This window comes from Psittacula echo, assembly GCF_963264785.1.
Source record: "Psittacula echo genome assembly, chromosome: 1".
NCBI lineage: Eukaryota > Metazoa > Chordata > Aves > Psittaciformes > Psittacidae > Psittacula > Psittacula echo.
In genome coordinates, this window is record NC_137735.1 from 86,455,535 (window position 1) to 86,472,790 (window position 17,256).

General features: G+C 44.0%; 1 protein-coding gene across 1 annotated transcript; it reads left to right on the plus strand.

Annotated features, from left to right (window-relative positions):
- The first annotated feature begins 123 nt into the window (after positions 1-123).
- DESI1 (desumoylating isopeptidase 1) lies at positions 124-15,785 on the plus strand. Its single transcript, XM_080626236.1, has 6 exons — positions 124-355; positions 9,281-9,302; positions 10,227-10,296; positions 10,999-11,108; positions 11,892-12,014; positions 13,023-15,785. The coding sequence occupies exons 1-6, from the start codon at positions 265-267 to the stop codon at positions 13,114-13,116; spliced, it is 510 nt and encodes a 169-aa protein (XP_080482362.1). The 5' UTR covers positions 124-264; the 3' UTR covers positions 13,117-15,785.
- Positions 15,786-17,256: the final 1,471 nt, after the last annotated feature.

Consider the following 17,256-nt stretch of genomic DNA (forward strand, 5'->3'; position numbering starts at 1 on the left):
CCGGCCGGAACCGCGGCTCTGCATAACGGCGCAGTGACGGGGCAGCCCGGCTGGCTGCCGGCTGCCGCGCATGCGCAGAGGCGGTGTCGCCTTTTCCGTTCCGCCTGTCAGCTCACCGTTGGTGCTGCCGCACCCGGGACCGGTGGTGGCAGGACCGGTACGGGGGCCGCTCTTACCCGTTCCCCTCCGCTTCCCGGTACCCGGCGGGGCGGCAGGTGTCTGTCAGGGCTCCCGGTGCCGCCCGGCGGCCGTGCCCGCGCCCCCATGGAGGAGCCGTTGGCCCTGCATCCCGTGAAGCTCTATGTGTACGACCTGTCCAAGGGCATGGCCCGGCGCCTCAGCCCCCTCATGCTGGGTAAGAGCACGGCGGGGGCACCGGCACTGCCCCCCTCCGCGAAGGGCCCGGCCCGGGCCTCCCCTTCCGCTGTCGCCTCGGGAGGGTCGTGTCCTCCCACTCACCTGCGGTCCGGACGGGAAACGGCCGAAATTACCCGCTGCAGCCCCGGGCGTGGCTTGACCCGGCCGGGTACCGCTTTCTCAAGGGAATGGCCCTCCGGGGAAGGGATCCCTTGGGTGTGGGCAGCGGGCACTGAGCTGCGGCGGCGGCCGGTGCCTGAAGCACGGCTTAGGAGTGCGTGGGCCTTGCTCGGGGGCCGGCTGTGTGGGGTTTAGCTGCAGCATCCCTGTCTCCATTGTCAGAGGGACCAGCTTTGTCAGTAAGGCAGGTCCAGGTGAACAGGGTCCAGGCACTTTTCCACCATCTGTCATTGGCATGATTTACTAAAGGCTAATTAAAAGTATTACTTAGCCACTGAAGTGAGGGAAAGCTCAGTTCATGACACCCCAACTGCTGTGACACCTTGTTAGGAAGGCTGAGGTGGAAGAAGGCCTGCTGCTGTTCACAAGGTTACTGAGTTCGTGTTGTGGTGAGGCTGGACTGGGTTGGGTGTTGCACAGCTGTGATGTACAGCAAGCCACCTTCTCCTTCCAGAGAGTTGGTAGGAGCTTGTTGTGTGGCTTATCACGTATGTGTGTATTTCCAGCTGAACCTTGGACTGGGGACGTGAAAAAAAACCACAGGTTTTGCTTGAAGTTGTGGAAGCGTGAATTAGGAGCAGAACAAGAAAGTGGTTTGTACCTGTTATGTGTAAACTCTGGCCCATATCAGACTGTGTGAAATGAGACTTCTCAACAGGCACAGTGTCTGAACAGATGGCTCTGTGTAATCTTGTTTTACAGTTTGTTGGCGTTCACTCATCTTTACTAAGAGGAGGTTCTGTGCTTTCCTGCAGGCTTAAAGTCCAAATAATTCTTAGTGTGAGGTTTCCTACGTGGCAATGATAGGCTTGCAAAGTTGAGAAGATAATATTGTGGAGACTGAATGGGATGTGCTCTGTTAGCCATACAGCAACAACAGCTGTGGAAGATGGGTGCTTCCTGTACTGGTTAACCTCAAAATATTCTGTGTGGTCACTCACTTCTGTTGCAGCCCTCAGGGAAGTAATTTTTCACTTGTTAATTCACAATAGCCATGTTTTATCTTGTGCTAGGAGTTACATGTCTTAAGATACAAATTACATGTGTGTATGATTTACCTGTGTTTGAGGTGAGCACATTTTTGCCACTCTTATTTCAACATGTTGATTCAAGCAAAGGCTTGTACAGAAATAGATTGTCACTATGTGCATCTCCATGCCAATCTTCACACAGGTCTCTCTTCTTACACACAAACTAAATCTTGGGATCCTTTAGGTTTCTGAATTTCTACAAAAAAACACTTAGTGCACAACTTCATTTCTTATGCTATCCAAACAGCAATTTCAAAACCTTTTGCTTGTGATGCAATTTGGTGCTAAATTTCAAGGAGTCTGAGTAATGAAAAGGAAAACTTACAAAGCTGAGCATACCTCTTGGCAGCGTGGGAAGTGTCACTCATACTGCCCGGTAACCAGCTGAGCTCAGACGTGTTCATGGAGCAGGGCCAACAAGGCCTATGTGGTCACAGTGACAGTGCAGCCTGCAAAATGCTTGTGGTAATGTGGATCAAGCAACTGAATTGTCTGTAAAACAAATCATTGTTTGTTCCTTTTTTTCCTTCACGTTAAGGCTCTTACATGGTTTACATCCAGCTCTGTCATATCTCCAGATTATTTTAGATACCTCCCCAAGAGCAAAGCGATGGAGAGAATGTTCCACTTGCCTTCTTTTTCTTGAAGAACAGCAAAAACTGTTGCTACTTCTCTGTACATCAGCTTTGAGATGGACAATAGCTACTTTTTTTCTTTTTTTGCCAATGATGTCCAGAAACTGTACTTCATCAGAAAAAGTCACAAATTGAAGAGGAAAGCATTTCTTAGATAATTTAGTGCCATGTATTTACCATCTGTACTTCAAGTATTCTTCCCGTAGATGCTGCATTTTACTGAAACAGTGCTTTAGCTTTGAGTGATAATTCTGTAACATCACCTCTATGGAAATACATATGATTTAGAAAGAAGAAACAAATACAATAAATGATTGTGTTAAAATCAATTCCTAGTGCGCTCAAAAATAGCTCAGATCTCACTGCCAGAGTGGGATGCATCCCTTCTTATGGTGCTGACCACTGCAAGAGTATCACCACATGATATCTTGAGTTGTGCTAATAGGATCCAGAGGTATTATGGATTATATCAATACAGCATTCAAGGATCAGCTCTCACTACTAAATGTTGTCCTAACTTTTTCAGTATCAGCTCCCTTTGTTGTCATTGAATGATGAACCTGGACGGCAGAGCTACACAGCACCTGTCATAGCAGGCTTTAGAGTGACACAGTCATGCCCTTGGGCATGTCTTCACTTTTTGTTGTTCCTACTTTTTTGTGAGATTCCTGCATTTCTTGGTGAATATTTCTGTTCTAAAGTGTACATGACCAAATGTTGCAGTTCAATCACCTTTGAAGTCAGAAGTGGTGTGTTTAATTTTTGTGTGCTGTTGCTCTACATGCATCTTCTCTGCAGGTACTGTTCCCTCTCTGCCATTCTCAATCTGAGAGACTATGTTTGTCTGTCCACCTACATGATCTAAAAATAGTAAGTGTTAACCTGAGTGCAGTGAGATTTCTGTTTTCAAGACAGAAAATATAATCCACCTGATTATTCTGTGGAGGGTAGAGAGGAAGACAGAGTAGTTCAGCTTGCAGCACTGATTTTGAAGTAGCTATACAAAGGCAGAGAAATCTTTAAGGAAGATTAAAAAGTCTATTGCATCATGGGCCTAAAGGCAAATGTCTTGCACCTCCCAAAGTTCTCCTGTCCTATAATGGAGCTTATTGCTCATGTGACTCAAAGAATGGGCAGGACCTTAGTTTACTGTAGCACGTTTGGATGAGGGTAGTATAAATTAACGATGAGTTAGCTTGGCGGTATGTATTGGTTGAAATGTAAGTGGTGAATTCAGCTCTAGGGACTTAACAGCCCAGAAGGGATCATGGCAAAAGGTAACTGCTAAAAGGAGGTTCCTTCTGCTTTGTTCCTTTTTTTCCAGACCCAGCACATCACTCTGCCTCTCTTCCACCCGTTCTGAAGAGTTTTGAATTGCTTCAATGTGAGATTCCATCAGAGCATTTGCTAGGGATTTCATGAAAATCAAGTGCATTTTCTTCCCCCAGTTTAGCCTACTTCTGATCTCTCTAGGCATCTCAAGGAGAAGGGAACTGAAGCAGGCTCCTCCCTCTACATTAGGCTGTCAGGTATTTTTGCTTCAATTGAGAACCCTGGGTAGCATATAGGAGAAAGTGCTTGGCTAATTTGGATAATTTTCACTTGAAAAGAGCAGGAATCATAATGGATTTGCTTAAGGAAATGACAACAATATGCAAAGCAATGCACTGTTATAATTTGGTCAGCCAGTGGGTATTTCTGTTGCTTCCAGTTCCACAGGAGAATAGTTCACTGCTTTTCGGGGTGGCTTGCATATCCATTGCAGGGCATAGATATGTTGTTAAAAAATACTAAGCTTCCCATTATTTCTTTGTTTTACAGCTCAGGAACTGGTGGTGTTCTTGGGCTTGAGGGATGGATGGGTGGCCCATCTCCCTATATAATTCCTTCATGTCTCAGAACTCTTCTGCCCTTCAGTCTAATAATCTGAATGAATATACAAACACCAGTTTCATTGGGCATTTAAAATGCACAGGAATAAAATACATCGTGTGGCCCTCAAGATTAAGAAATTAACTGTGCCAGTAAAATAGATTGGCGAGCATCTAATCTTCCTTCTGCTTAGCCTTCCAGATAAATCCAAGCCTGGAAGTAATTCCATTTGATTGTATCCTAAAATTATACAGGCTTGCTTGCCTCTTTCAAAATACCCTCTTATCCTAACAGTGATAATCTCCTGAATCAGTTGTGCAACAAACAATTCTAACTACTTTGTTGTCCACATTCCTGTGACTAAGCTGAGGGTCCTGGAATTGTTTAATGCATTTGAATGTTGTATTTGTCTCTAGGTTTCTGACTCACTTAAGCACCATGAAAGTATTTGAGCTGTGGCTGTTATAAAGTAAAATAACGGCAAATGAAAAAAAAAAAACCAAAATTTTTACTTGCCAGATGATACTCTGCCTCATTCAAACTAACTGGATCTTTGAGATGCTGAAGCACACAGATCTATGCTATATTGGCATCCCCTCCTGAGTTCTACTGAGTATTTTCAGATGAGATCCAGCTAAGCACATCAGGCATTAAAAAAACCCCTAAAGATCAAGTATGTGATGAGGTTTCCAAAGCCTGACAAGCTATCATCACAAACAGGTGTACCACAGTAACCTTCATGTCCATGTTTGTGGTCTGTGACAAACACAAGGTAGCTCAACTTGCATTAGCTCACCTAAAAAATCCACTGTGCAGGCCTGAAGGGTTTACTCCCACTTCGCTCATAGTAAGTGTGGGTAAAGCGCTTCCCGAATCTTCGTTTGCGAAGTCAAGCCATCATCAGCTCATAATGCAAGCACATCAAATTAAGCTGAGTTGCTTCACATTTACTTCAGGCTGAGCTTGCACTTGTGGGACAGTTGAAACCTGGTAACCTGACCATCTGCATTAATTGCTGTATGATTAAGTGTGTACATCTAAATTTGCAACCTCGTTTCCTGCTCCACAGCTGTCTGGAAATATTTATTGTGATAATATTATGAATATCACAATATTCACATATTGTGATAATATGTGAAATATCTAAAGTCTTTAGTCATCTTGCTGTTTCTGTTTTACTTGGATAAACAGGAGATGCCCGAAAGAGTATCATTCCATCATTCAGTGGAACAGTAATATGGAACAGTACATTCCTGTTCCATATTATATGCATGTGGATCATTTGGATTAGCTTTGCTGTAGGTATTGAGTGAAGAGTAATGTCTGCAATTTAAAGGCTTTTGCAGCTCTAATCAAAATTACTGGGGAATCAGGTTTTTCTATGTAGTTACAGACAGCCTCAGCTTGCAAGTAAATGTGCTGCAGCAATAAGCATGAAATGTGATGATGTCTGCCAGTACCCCAGATGGCATTTGCAATCCCTTCCTCTAGAGCGCTCAATTGTCTACGGGATGTAAACTCTGTTGCACTGCAGGATTAGATGGGGAGGTTCCCTGAAAAGCTTGACCTTCTGCTTTTTCAAGCTGGATAGTGCTGCCAGAAGCAGTTTTATTGGAAAGTGTCACTGCAAGGGGTGGATACAACTTGTGCCGTAGCATTGCTGCAGCAATACTGTACTCATGCTCTCACTTGGGCAGCTGTCTGTGGAAACAGAACAGTGCTGACCCTCGCTTGGTCATGCTGTTGGAGCTGGTGTTGCATATCGAGCCTCCAGAGGCTGCAACATGTTTTGTATATAGTCGACAATGTCCAGCAAAAGGCAAAGACTTCTTAGTGCAGACTGCCCTGATGGCTTTACATGAGCTTGTCAGGAGTGGCATTGTGAGCTGTCACCTCTTCTGTGCAATGTCTGAGAGAAGGGCAAGAAGAGTAACACGGGAGGACCACCAACAGAGACAAAACTTCAGGAGGAAGATGATGGTAGAGGTGAAGGTCTGTATAGAACCTCTTACATGATGCAGCAGACAAACATTGAGATTCTTACTGAGCAGCAGAAAGGGAGCTGCCCTGGTTCCTCAGAAGCTGGTGGCCATTGACTTATTTCTGTCAGTCAGTTTAGGGTTTTGATGACAAGAGCCAGCTGTGTAGCATAGGAAACTGCACAGCATACCTAAAGTTCTTGGTCTTAGATGTCTCTTGGTGGTATGTATGGGGTGAATAATGGCAGGTTTCGTAGGCATGGGATTCCCCAATGTCATTGGAGAGGCTTGCACTGCCTCTGACCAAGCATAGTCCACTGGTGGTAGAAAGGGATTTTGTTTTGCCTGCAGCAGGCTGGAGAGCTGCTGTGGATGCTTTATTGTCATCAATGCTGCAGATCTGGCATGTGTTTTACACAATGATGGCCTGGTTAATGTCTTACAAGAGCCAAGCAAAAAGAGCAGGTCAGCAGCTCTATTAAGATCACCAAACCAGAGCTTGGCACAAACTGGCCTAGCTGAGCAGCCTCAGACATGTCTTGTGAAGACAGGCAGCTTCACTTGCCAAGAGCTGTGCTGTTATTGCCCTGGCAGTTGCTGCCTCTTGTTGGCTACAGATTTTGTGTAGCAGCCAGAGAGGAGCCCCCAGGGTTGGGCTGCAATCTAATGCAAAGTCTCTTTTCTGAATTCTGCTGGGGTTTTGTTCATGCAATCAGAAAATTGCAGTGATGGAAAAGGACCTCTGGAAGTCCTGCTCAAAGTAGATCTGGTGGGAGCAGATTCTTCAGGCCCCTGGGCAGCTGACTTACGAGTATCTCCACAGTGGAAATCACACATGCATTCTGATCCCTGCCCCAGGATTTGATGACCTTCATGGTATTTTTTTTCTCCTCTTGCCTGGTTGTGAATTTCCCTTTTTCCAGCTAGCAGCTTTTGCCTTTCACCTGTGAGTAAAACAAAGCGCCCTTTCCTCCATACACATTAGATTGTTGTAGACAGCAATAAGGACTCTTGGCCTTCTCTTCTTGAGGCTGAACAGACCTGTTCAGTTCAGCAAGTGCTCCAGCCCAGCATGTCAGTGTCTTTTATACTGGGGAGATCTGAAAGTAGACGTGGCATTTCAGATGTGGTCTCACAAGTGTCAAATATGGGTAGCCACTCCCCTTGAGCTGCTAGCTGCAGCCTGGCTAGAGCAGCCCAGTGTGTGGTAGCCTTTGCTGCAATGACCTTTTCAAGTAGGTGCTGTGATTGCATGAGCAGGTTCTCAGCAGCACCTGTGCCATTGTCAGCATCTGCTAGAACTCTTTCATCCACACACGGATCTAGGTGCAAAGTGGCAGCTTTGTGGAAGGCCCTTCATCATTGTTTTGCTGGAAATGAGGGGGAAAGTAAATATTAAGATGTTCTTTTTCCATTTAGCATGTGAAAGGACAAATACATTTCTGGTATGTGCTGCCTTTGAAATGGTTTGTTTCTCTGCCCTGAAGGGTAAAGTTCAAGTTCTAGTGTTTCATTTTGAATAAATGTGTAATAATCTGTTAACAGATATGCAGAACACTATGTGAAGTTCATGTGGTAGAGCCTATCATAGGCCAGCTGCTAAAGTTAAGGCAGTGCACTATACCCTACCTGCATGTTGCCAATGAGCCTGCAGTGCCACTGGTGTCTCTGGCAGCTCTAGAGCACAAGGCAAAACCTGTAATGGGGAAGGTGTGGAACAAGGGACAGAGGATGGAGGAGGAGAACAGCATGGGGCACACTGAAGGGGCAGCAAATGCTCCTGAGATGTTGTAACACACACTTTGATTCTCTCGTCGTTGCTACTATCTTTTGGCCTTCATCCTACTCCATGCCTACATTTCTGTGAGGTGGATGACAGGGAATATGCTTGCTGCCTGGCTGTAATCCATGTTAGTGACAAATCAGTCCACCTACTTCAGAACTGTATGTGCTTGCTTCTACTGGTGTCTCTATTGTCACAACAGCCTTTTCCCTGCCAGTGCTGTTCTACGACCCTCATCTGAAGCAGGTATCTCTGTCTGTGCTTTTGTTTATTCCTTACTTGGACATATAAACACCCTTTTCTCCGAACTCTGGAAGGATTATACTCATCAATAAAAATCCTTTTTTTTTTTTTTTTTAACTCAGTCCTTTTGATGACTGAAAGTTGGTTTTGCCCAAGAGAAAGAACTCATGAAGAACTACTGCTGCTTGAAAGTAGCATACTCGCTCCTGGCAATCCCAGACCCAAGCAGCCCTGCGGAGGAGTAAGAGGATAAATATCCCAAAACCCTCTGCCTATAGAAAGGGAAAGACAGTGCCTTTGCCTCCCTGTGAATCGTTGGTGCCGTGGTACTGATGTAAGTGCCGTGACTGGAGAGTATCTTTCCACAGGACAAGTGAAACTAGTACAGGGTAGCCTATCGCTGCTAGCACACCAGTTATCATGGAAGAAGCTAGACACCAACAGAAGAGTGGCCTCTTCAAGTTTCAGCAGAGAAGCCAAGACTTTAGCTTATGATAGTTAAAATAATTCAGCCTAGAGCAGTAACAGCTGGTGATCCTTTGAAGAGAGGTTTGATCTTGAGATCCTACCATGAACACAGAGTTTTAAGTTTCCCACTTGTAGAGAACTAGAAATGCATTTCAGAAGACACAATGGTATCAGTTTAGTGGTACCTGAAGCAAGTCTTTGCTGCTGTGTTCTATGAAACACAATTTGTATCAATTTCAACCTGGCACTCCTCCCCACCTGACTCCCACTTAAACTGGTAATTCTAAAGGGCAGGGGAGGGAAGGAAAGGGAGGAAATCATGGCATAAATTAGAGAGACTTTGACCACAGATCACTGGCTGAAGATCCTCTGTGCTGGCTAACTGCCTGCCATTATGAAATCTGTGTAAAATTCAACTCTTCTGTTCCTGACTGAAGGTGCTAATCTGAGGAAAAGTGTTTCTTCTCTTGTTCTGTAGACAAAAGCCTAAGAAAGGTAAGCACTGGCAGGATAGAATGGCATTGCCACCTCTGCATACAGGAGGAAAAAAGTGTGGACCGGGTAGTTCATTTGAAAGAAAGACATTCTGTTTCTTCAGAAGAAGCTGTGGGATGAAATCTTTGGCATTATTGTCATGGTGAAGTAATAAGCATAGTTCTTATGTGATTGACAGACTGTAGGCTGAAATCTGGAAAATATGTTGCTAATAACTCTTCTTTTCTCTGCATACAGGGAAACAGCTGGATGGCATATGGTAAGTGACTAGAGTTAAATCGCATAATGTGCATTGAACACTATGTGGTATAGGAAGTATTTTCAGTATGAGATTGTCTGCTTCAGATCTTAAGAACACTTTGGTGCTGAAGAGAGACCAAGGCATTTTTGCTTCCTGAATACAGATTGACAGTATGATGATGTACAGTAAGGTGCTGGTTGAACTTCTCCATCCAAAGCTCAGTGGACCCCATGAAAAAAATTGTCGGTAGTAGTTGTTGCATTTTAATGCACTTGTACACTCTTTCAAGGGTAGGATATTGTCTTTGTCCCAAGCACTTTTAGGTGGGAAGAAGGTATTACAAAATCAGGCATTCTGGCACATAAAAGCAGTGGCTACATTTTGTTACAAAAGACACCCCAATTTGCTGCCTTTCATATCGAGAGGGTGTTGGTGGTTGGTTTGGGGTTTGGTTTTGTATGTTTGTTTGTTTTTTCTTAAGGCAAACACATGCTCCCAAAGCTCCCATTTTCCTCTCTATTGATCTGTCTCCAGTGACTGTCTGACCTTCTCAGTCGGTCAGTGTCTGTCACACCTGCACTTCTGTCAGTGCAGTAGCAGGGCTAGCTCTGTCTCTCCATCTCTGTGAATTTACCCTCAGCCCTTTAGCTGAAAGAGGCTGCTGGAGATCTCATGCTGGTGGGGAAGTTCCCTTCTTCCTATGCTCCTTCATGCTTGAGCACGTAACTACGCCTGTTCTTTCTCAGCCACTTACAGTATTACAATAGGCTTGATAATCACTGCTTCCATATCCATTCATGTCCCAGCAGATCACAACACATTGACCTTTTTTCTTTCAGTTATTCACTTCATATTGTCTTTGAGCACATAAATTTACCAGTGATTTATATGCTAGGTTAAGTATTTCCTTTGTTTCACCTGTGGTTTCATTCTCTGTGGCAGGCACACCTCCATAATAGTCCATAAGGATGAGTTCTTCTATGGCAGTGGAGGAATCTCCAGCTGTGCACCTGTAAGTTAAACTTATGTTTGTGATAATTTTGTGATAGGGTTGCCTGATCAGAATTGTTCGTGACACTGTCTTCTAAGAAAGCAGCAAGAGGCTTCTGAATGCAGCCACATACTGCTGCTTCATGGATTCCCAGGGCATCTGAGGAAAAGGGAGCATGGGCAGCAGGTTTAAGCCCAACTAAATACAGGTTGGGAGTTGCTTCTGCTGAGAGAATCTGTCTATCCACAGCACCTTCTGCAGCTGCGTTGCTGGAGTGATGCCTTGTCACATTCTGAATCAGGGGTGTTTATATGCTGACATGGCAACTCAAGATCCTTTTTAAATCTTAAATAATAAAATCATGATGCTTTGACAGACTTTCCTCCTCTTGGAGAGGCAAAACTGGTGGACCATTCTTCTAAAGCAGAATTTTGCCATAGCCTACAGCTTTCAGCATCAAGAGCCAAGTATACAAGCTGAAATGTAAGTTGCATTATGCATACTTCCCAGAGAATGAGAAGTAACATGCAACTTACATGCTCCCAAAGCTGAAATAACATGCTCCCAGAACAGGGGAGGCCAGCAGGGCTTTTTGCTTGACAAATATACCTTAAGTACTTTCTTCTGTGCCTGGACAAGCCGCGACAGCTCTAGTCAGTAGAGTACTTCAAGGTAATTCAGTCTGTCCATTTAACATTGTCTTCTGGCTGTTAATTTTTACAGGGAGGGACACTTCTTGGGCCTCCAGACACAGTTGTTGACTTGGGGAACACTGAAGTCACAGAAGAAATTTTTCTGGAGTATCTTTCTTCATTGGGGGAATCTATGTTCCGGTAAGTAGCAGCTTGTACTGTAAAATCAACAAAAAAAGCCTTTAAGGGAAGAGATGCAGAGTGGAGGAAGATATTATGAAACCGATCCTGCTTACAAAGCTCTGTCTGCTAAGTGTATTATTTGGTACTTTCCGACTATGAGACTGGATCTGATGCACTGATACATGAGGAGCTACCGGCTAGGCAACTCTCTAGTGTGCCAGCCTTGAGCTAGGCTGAGAAAGCGTTGTTGCCAGCAAGTCTTTTGCTGCTTTTTTGTCAAATGGAACAATGCCTGAAATGCCTTTGAAAGAACCACCAGGGAAAATGAAGGCACTGTATGAAATATTTCAGTAAATAGTGCTTTGCCCCATGAGTCATAGGTAAAGTGTTGTATTAAAGCTGCCAACTTTCATATGAGTAAAATCAAGGCCTTGACTGTTAAAGAGTCTAGTCTACTTCTCACAAGAATGGGAAAGTAGCATTTAGGGTTCTGGCTATATTTCAATGTCAGTAATTACTGTGATTTCTCGTTATTCCTTCTGTGGTCTTAATTGAAGAACCCTGACCTCACTTAACCTCCAGAAAACGTTGTATAAAGTCAGTGATGCAGATATGCCATTTTCCTCCCTGATTCAATTGAATTTGAGGGTGAATTGATATCTCTCTTTGCCTTAGAATTCTTTGTGGGGAAAAAGTGCTAATATAAGATGATGTTCCTCATTAGGGGTTGAAGTTTTTCTGCTTGTTAGATTTATCACTAAGTCTGTATTTTTATGTTTCTATTCCTTTCCTGTGGCACAGAGGAGAATCTTACAACCTCTTTGAACATAACTGCAACACCTTCAGTAACGAAGTGGCACAGTTCCTGACAGGAAAAAAAATCCCTTCCTACATCACTGACCTTCCAGCTGAAGTTCTTGCCACGTGAGTATGCATGCTGCTCCTCTCCATAGTGTATTGTTTCATGCCAGTGCTTACAAATTTGACAGAGAACCAGCAAAGGATTAAGGAGAGGATGCTATTTGCTTTACTTAAACATTTACAACACTGTACAAGTGCTGACTGGCACTGACATTGCTGAAAAGACATGATAAGGTTGATCTTCTACTTTTAACTTAGGCTAGTTATTTTGCAATGGTCTCTTAAATGTCAGCAGGCAGCGAAAAAGTAATTTTAAAACTAACATTGCAGTTTTAAAGCTAGAGCTGGATGGAAAAAGAGGAAATGAAGAATTCCTGCCTGGTAGTCCAGCTCAGCTTCTTTTTCCTCTTAATTCTCAGATAGTGAGGATCCCCGTGGGCTGGTTTGAGCTCCATCCTATAGGTCTTATTTCTCATAACACACTGGTATACCACATTTCTGGGGAGATACACGTCTTCTATCCTGGGCTCTTATTGCTTCAGGTGTTTCAAAATCAAATAAAGTCTGTAACACAGTGAGTCATATTGAAAGATAAACCAGGTTTATCTTTCAGTGTTGCAGTGCTACAGGTTGCAACAGCAATTGTTGTATGAGTCTTGAACCATTGTCTTATGAGGGAGCTAGAGGCTATTCTAGCAGTCTTTAACATTGATGTGGTACTTAACAGAGCACAGCAGTTGCATAACAGGGCTTCCATTCACACCCTTAAGTAGAATGAATTACTAAAAGCCAGTTTCAGACACAGTATTACCACATTAGCAGTCTGGGCATGTTAGGACTCAGAACTAGCTTATATAAAATCATGTTTGAGATTCTCAGTTATTGAACAGTAAACTCTCTCTAATAGGTTAAAATTTACTTCCGTTTGGAATGGAAGTCTGTCCTCCAGATTTGCTTAGAAGCAGTGTTAGTTTGATTGCGCTTTAGGAAGTGGGTGCACTTCAGTAGTAAATGGGAAAAGTTTTCCATCAAGAGACGATTATTGAGATGTTTATTTCTTTGCCTTCTCAGACCTTTTGGACAAGCTTTAAGGCCCCTCCTGGACTCCATCCAGATCCAGCCACCTGGAGGAAATACCTTCAGCAGACATAATGGACAGAGCTAACAGGAGTGACCCAGTGTGCCCAGCCTCACCAGGCCTCTTCCTTTTTAAATATCGATATACCAGATTTCTATTTTATAATTTCTCATCCGAATTAACTCTACAGAAGTTACAAGACGAGTTTTAAAATTTCCTAGGGAGAGGATTTATCAGGGTGCATGTAGGCCAATGCTACCAAAACGATTGCCATAATTTCTAATAATATTATACTAATTTATAAAGGCTGTCTTGTCCAAGTAGGATGACACTTTCTAAGTAACTCCTGTGATGGTAAGTGGGAATTCATTCCATGAGCATTTAAGAGCCCATTACACAATTTGGAGTAAATAAGGGATGTCGTGGCTGTCCCTTGCAGGCTTGCATCTTTCTCCTGTCATTGCCTATATTATGGGGGTATTTGCTGAAGTCTGTATCAAAAAGGCAAAGGAACTACTGGTAGCCTAGGAAGTAAAGGTATCCCAGGATTAGTCTTCTGCATGTTTCATTGATATTATGTTGTTTGCTCAAGGGAAAAGCTGAACTCATCTGATTTGAATGTTTGCAGTGGCACAGCTGTGTGGGAAAGGTGATCAAGCTGGAGTGTGTGTCTGTGTCATGCTCAAGTTGAAACCTTCAGTGGGATGAGCTGTGTGGGGAAGGGAGTTACCAAGAGCCTTGTAATGCTAGATCCAAGAGTTATGGGATGGAACCAGCTGACAGAACAGAATATCATGATTTCAGGTGAAAATGAAAGGTTTCCTTTTCTGATATGTAGGATTACTGGCAGATAGTTAACCTTGTGAACTATTTACCTTTGTGTAAGAGCTGTTCTGTTTGGCTTTGAGTTTGTTTTTTCTTACCAAGCCAGAGTTACAGTACAGCAAGGCAGGAATAGCATGACAACTGCATGATAATATAAGGTGGACCAATTCTGCCTTCAATATCTGGAATAGGAATTCAGTTTTCCTTGATATTGCTGTCCTTTCCAAAGCAGTCAAACACATAACTGAGAGGGCTCTGCTTGAGTGTACGAGAAATAGGTGGTAGGTCTCCCCAAATGTAAAGAAAATGAGGAAGAGTAAAATCAAGCTCTTCTATGAAACAATTAAGTTCATTGGGATACATGCAGAAGCAGTCCTGTCCTTAGACTGACATTAGATTGTATCAATACTGCTGCTTCTAGTTTAAGATTCTTACAGCTTTGTAACTATTTGCAGTGGAAAACGATTGGGGGGAATGAAAGAATAGGCACACTGATTTCTTTTCATGCATGTATATACACTATTTTCATGAGCAATTTTATAGCAGTTGCATTTAGGAAGGAACAGAAGAAAGACATCAGACAAACCCCAAAACATTGCTGATGCTCTAGAAATGGAGATTGCACGTCCCAGATGCCACTGAAAAAGCATCTATGCAAATGTATAGCTCTTTATCCAGTGCTTTGTTGTGAGAAGTATTGCTGCAAGTTCAGTCCTGGATCTCAGACTTGCTGCACTGAAAGCTTCCTGCATACCTGAAGGAGATGTCTTTCCTCTGCTGGGCTCTTTTCTCCCAGAATAATACAGTACAAGTTTCTCACACTGTTACTCAGTGTGGACTATAATGGTTCATATTTTTGAGGGGATGGAATGGAGGAAAACTGCAGTTTAGTCACTCTGTTAAATATTTCTTGCCCCGCACCTTGTGCAGTTGCTACACAAGTGGGAGTGGGGTACTGTCAGTCCATTCTGCAGTTTTGTGTGTACCTGCTCTCAGTGCACTGCAGTGGCCCCTGCAGCCACAAAGTGCTGTAGCTTGTTAGAGGTCTTGGAGCTTCCTCAGTTGAACAGGTATACTCCACCTGATACAGTGCAGCCCAACATCTAGGTATGTAGTGTGGTACCTGCAAGCAGCATAGCTGTGGTTGCTTGTCTTTCAGCAAACCATCGCTTCAGGTGCAGCTGCCTTCAGTGGAAGCATTGGTGCCACAGTTTCTGCTCCACGCTCTTGCGCAATGAGGATATCCCCTGTATGCTCACCACTGAAAAGGTCCTGAGCCTGGTTTCTGCTTTGGCTGCCTACTTCAGGATTTTTTACATCCCCTTGGAAGGCAGGAAAGAACAGAAAGGTGTTCACCCCATGCATTTTGCCATCTGCCTTTTCCGCTCCTGAGCAGCCCCTTTGCAGAAGAGATATTGCTGCTACTTTAAGGTCACTGGGTAAAATTTCCCTCGGCCATACACTGTTTGCAATAGCCAAGGAGCTCCTAGAGGGTCCCCTGGGCTGGGGACCTACTCTGTGTTTCATGGCAAAAGAACTGTAGGAGGGAATCCTGTTTGCTTGGTCTTACTGGGTAACGAGACCCTTGTACCCTGTAGGCCTCTTGGGAAACGCATTTTCCTCAAAGATGGTTATGTGCAAATTGCAGGACTGTGGCCCCACCGTTCCACCCATAGATAGACAAACTAGACTGAGAAGTGTATGTAAGTGTATATAGGTGACAAACTTCAGCCAGCTGATTGACAAAGGGGTGGGGAAACTGAGCTCCTGAAAGGGAATAGAGCCTTTTTTTTCCCCACACACACACTTACTCTTCTATCTTGTATTGTTGGGGTTCCCCTGTGCCATTTTAAAAATGTTAATAATGTCTTTAGACAGGAAGTGATGTTTTGATTTATTTGTGGTTTTTTTCTATTACAATAAAAATAAATACAGCAGGTTTTCCTGTTTGAATATATGTGTCCACGCAGCTGCCCAGCAAATGCAGCAGACGTCGTCATTGTCTTCACTCTGATGCCAGCTAGGAAGCACAGGATGAAAAACTACCCAAGCCATTTGTGCCAAGTACTGCTACTGGATGTGGTTGCTACTGCCCTTGGCTAAAACTGGTTGCAAGCAATATTTTTCCTTCTGTAAGCACTGTGGTATCTTATCAAGACCACACTCCTGAGGCTTGACACAGCTTGGAAGAGGTGAATGAAGGCAGGACAGTAGGTTTTCCATCAGCGTAGGTTTTGTGCAGCCCGTGCTCATCTAAGCATGCAGGAATGAAGCATCCAATATCTGCTGTTGAAGCCCAACAGAGTTTAAACACAGGAAAAAGCTCCAAGCTTTTACTGATTGTCTTATGTTACTACTTCCAAAAAGAAGAAAGCAGCTTTAAGAAGTAGACTTCATACCTGGATTCCTCTGGAACTGCAGAGAGGTTATTGGCGAGGATTATGTAGCATTGCACTATTAAGGAGCAGGGGAAATACCTGGCTCTGGGGAAGAAATTAGTTCTGTTTGGTTTGGCCTTCTGAATGCTTATCAGTGGGATCCAAATGATAAACTACACAGTTCACTGTTTGTCTAACATTCTCTAGCAGTGTAATACAGACGAGGGCTTGTAACAGAAGGAGGCTTTAACAAAATTCATGACTGTGGTTATTTTAGGCTGTGTTATTCAGTTGTGGTGCTGGTTTGCTATCAAGTACCAGTACTAGCCCCACATAAAATACCTGGGAACATGTATGAAGGAAAACTTTGACCTTAATGGCAGCCCTAGACAGAGTGTAAGCCAGTGCTCACGGCCACTTGCCTTCTAAACTTCCAAAACAGTATTTGCCCTTGCTGCTAGTCAGAGATCTTATTTGTGACAACAGCTGCTGCCTATCATAGCAGCAAGCAAGGGAATGGCAAGAGTGGGCTAAGTGCAAAGTATTAAATAACCAAAACAGCCAGAGTGCCCGTGTTCCCAGAGCTAACCCAAACCAAGACACAAGCACAGCTGTACACACTTCAAAAGGCAGGCTCACACTCTTGGGAAACCAAGATGGAACAAGTGCTCGCTGGCTGATACCAAAAGGAAAGTGGGGTGCTAGGAGAGGTGTTTCAACTTGAATGGGATTTCTGAAGTGGCGTGACAAACAAGCTGGCGAAAGCACAGCGGTTAGTTCACGTTTTGGAAAGCTCTCCTGCAGCATGAACCCATGGCACTGCGGGAGTGTGCAAAAACGGGAACTCTGACCCGTATTTCAGCAGACTTCGCAATTCTGGGAAGTGCCCCGAGGTGGCACTGCTGCCCTGCAGTGGTGGGATGCACCTGAGCCAGGGGAGAGCAGCTCCAGCCTTTGGGATGTCCAAAGTAATAACGCAAAAGGCAAGGAGGAAGGTCTCTCCCAAACGAGAAAGCTGCAGGTA

Excerpts from the sequence above, each read along its gene's own strand:
- DESI1 (XM_080626236.1), top strand. The coding sequence starts at position 265 with ATGGAGGAGCCGTTGGCCCTGCATCCCGTGAAGCTCTATGTGTACGAC. Across the intron at positions 9,303-10,226 it reads AAACAGCTGGATGGCATATG|GCACACCTCCATAATAGTCC; the intron begins GTAAGTGACTAG and ends TCTCTGTGGCAG. Across the intron at positions 12,015-13,022 it reads CCAGCTGAAGTTCTTGCCAC|ACCTTTTGGACAAGCTTTAA; the intron begins GTGAGTATGCAT and ends TTGCCTTCTCAG.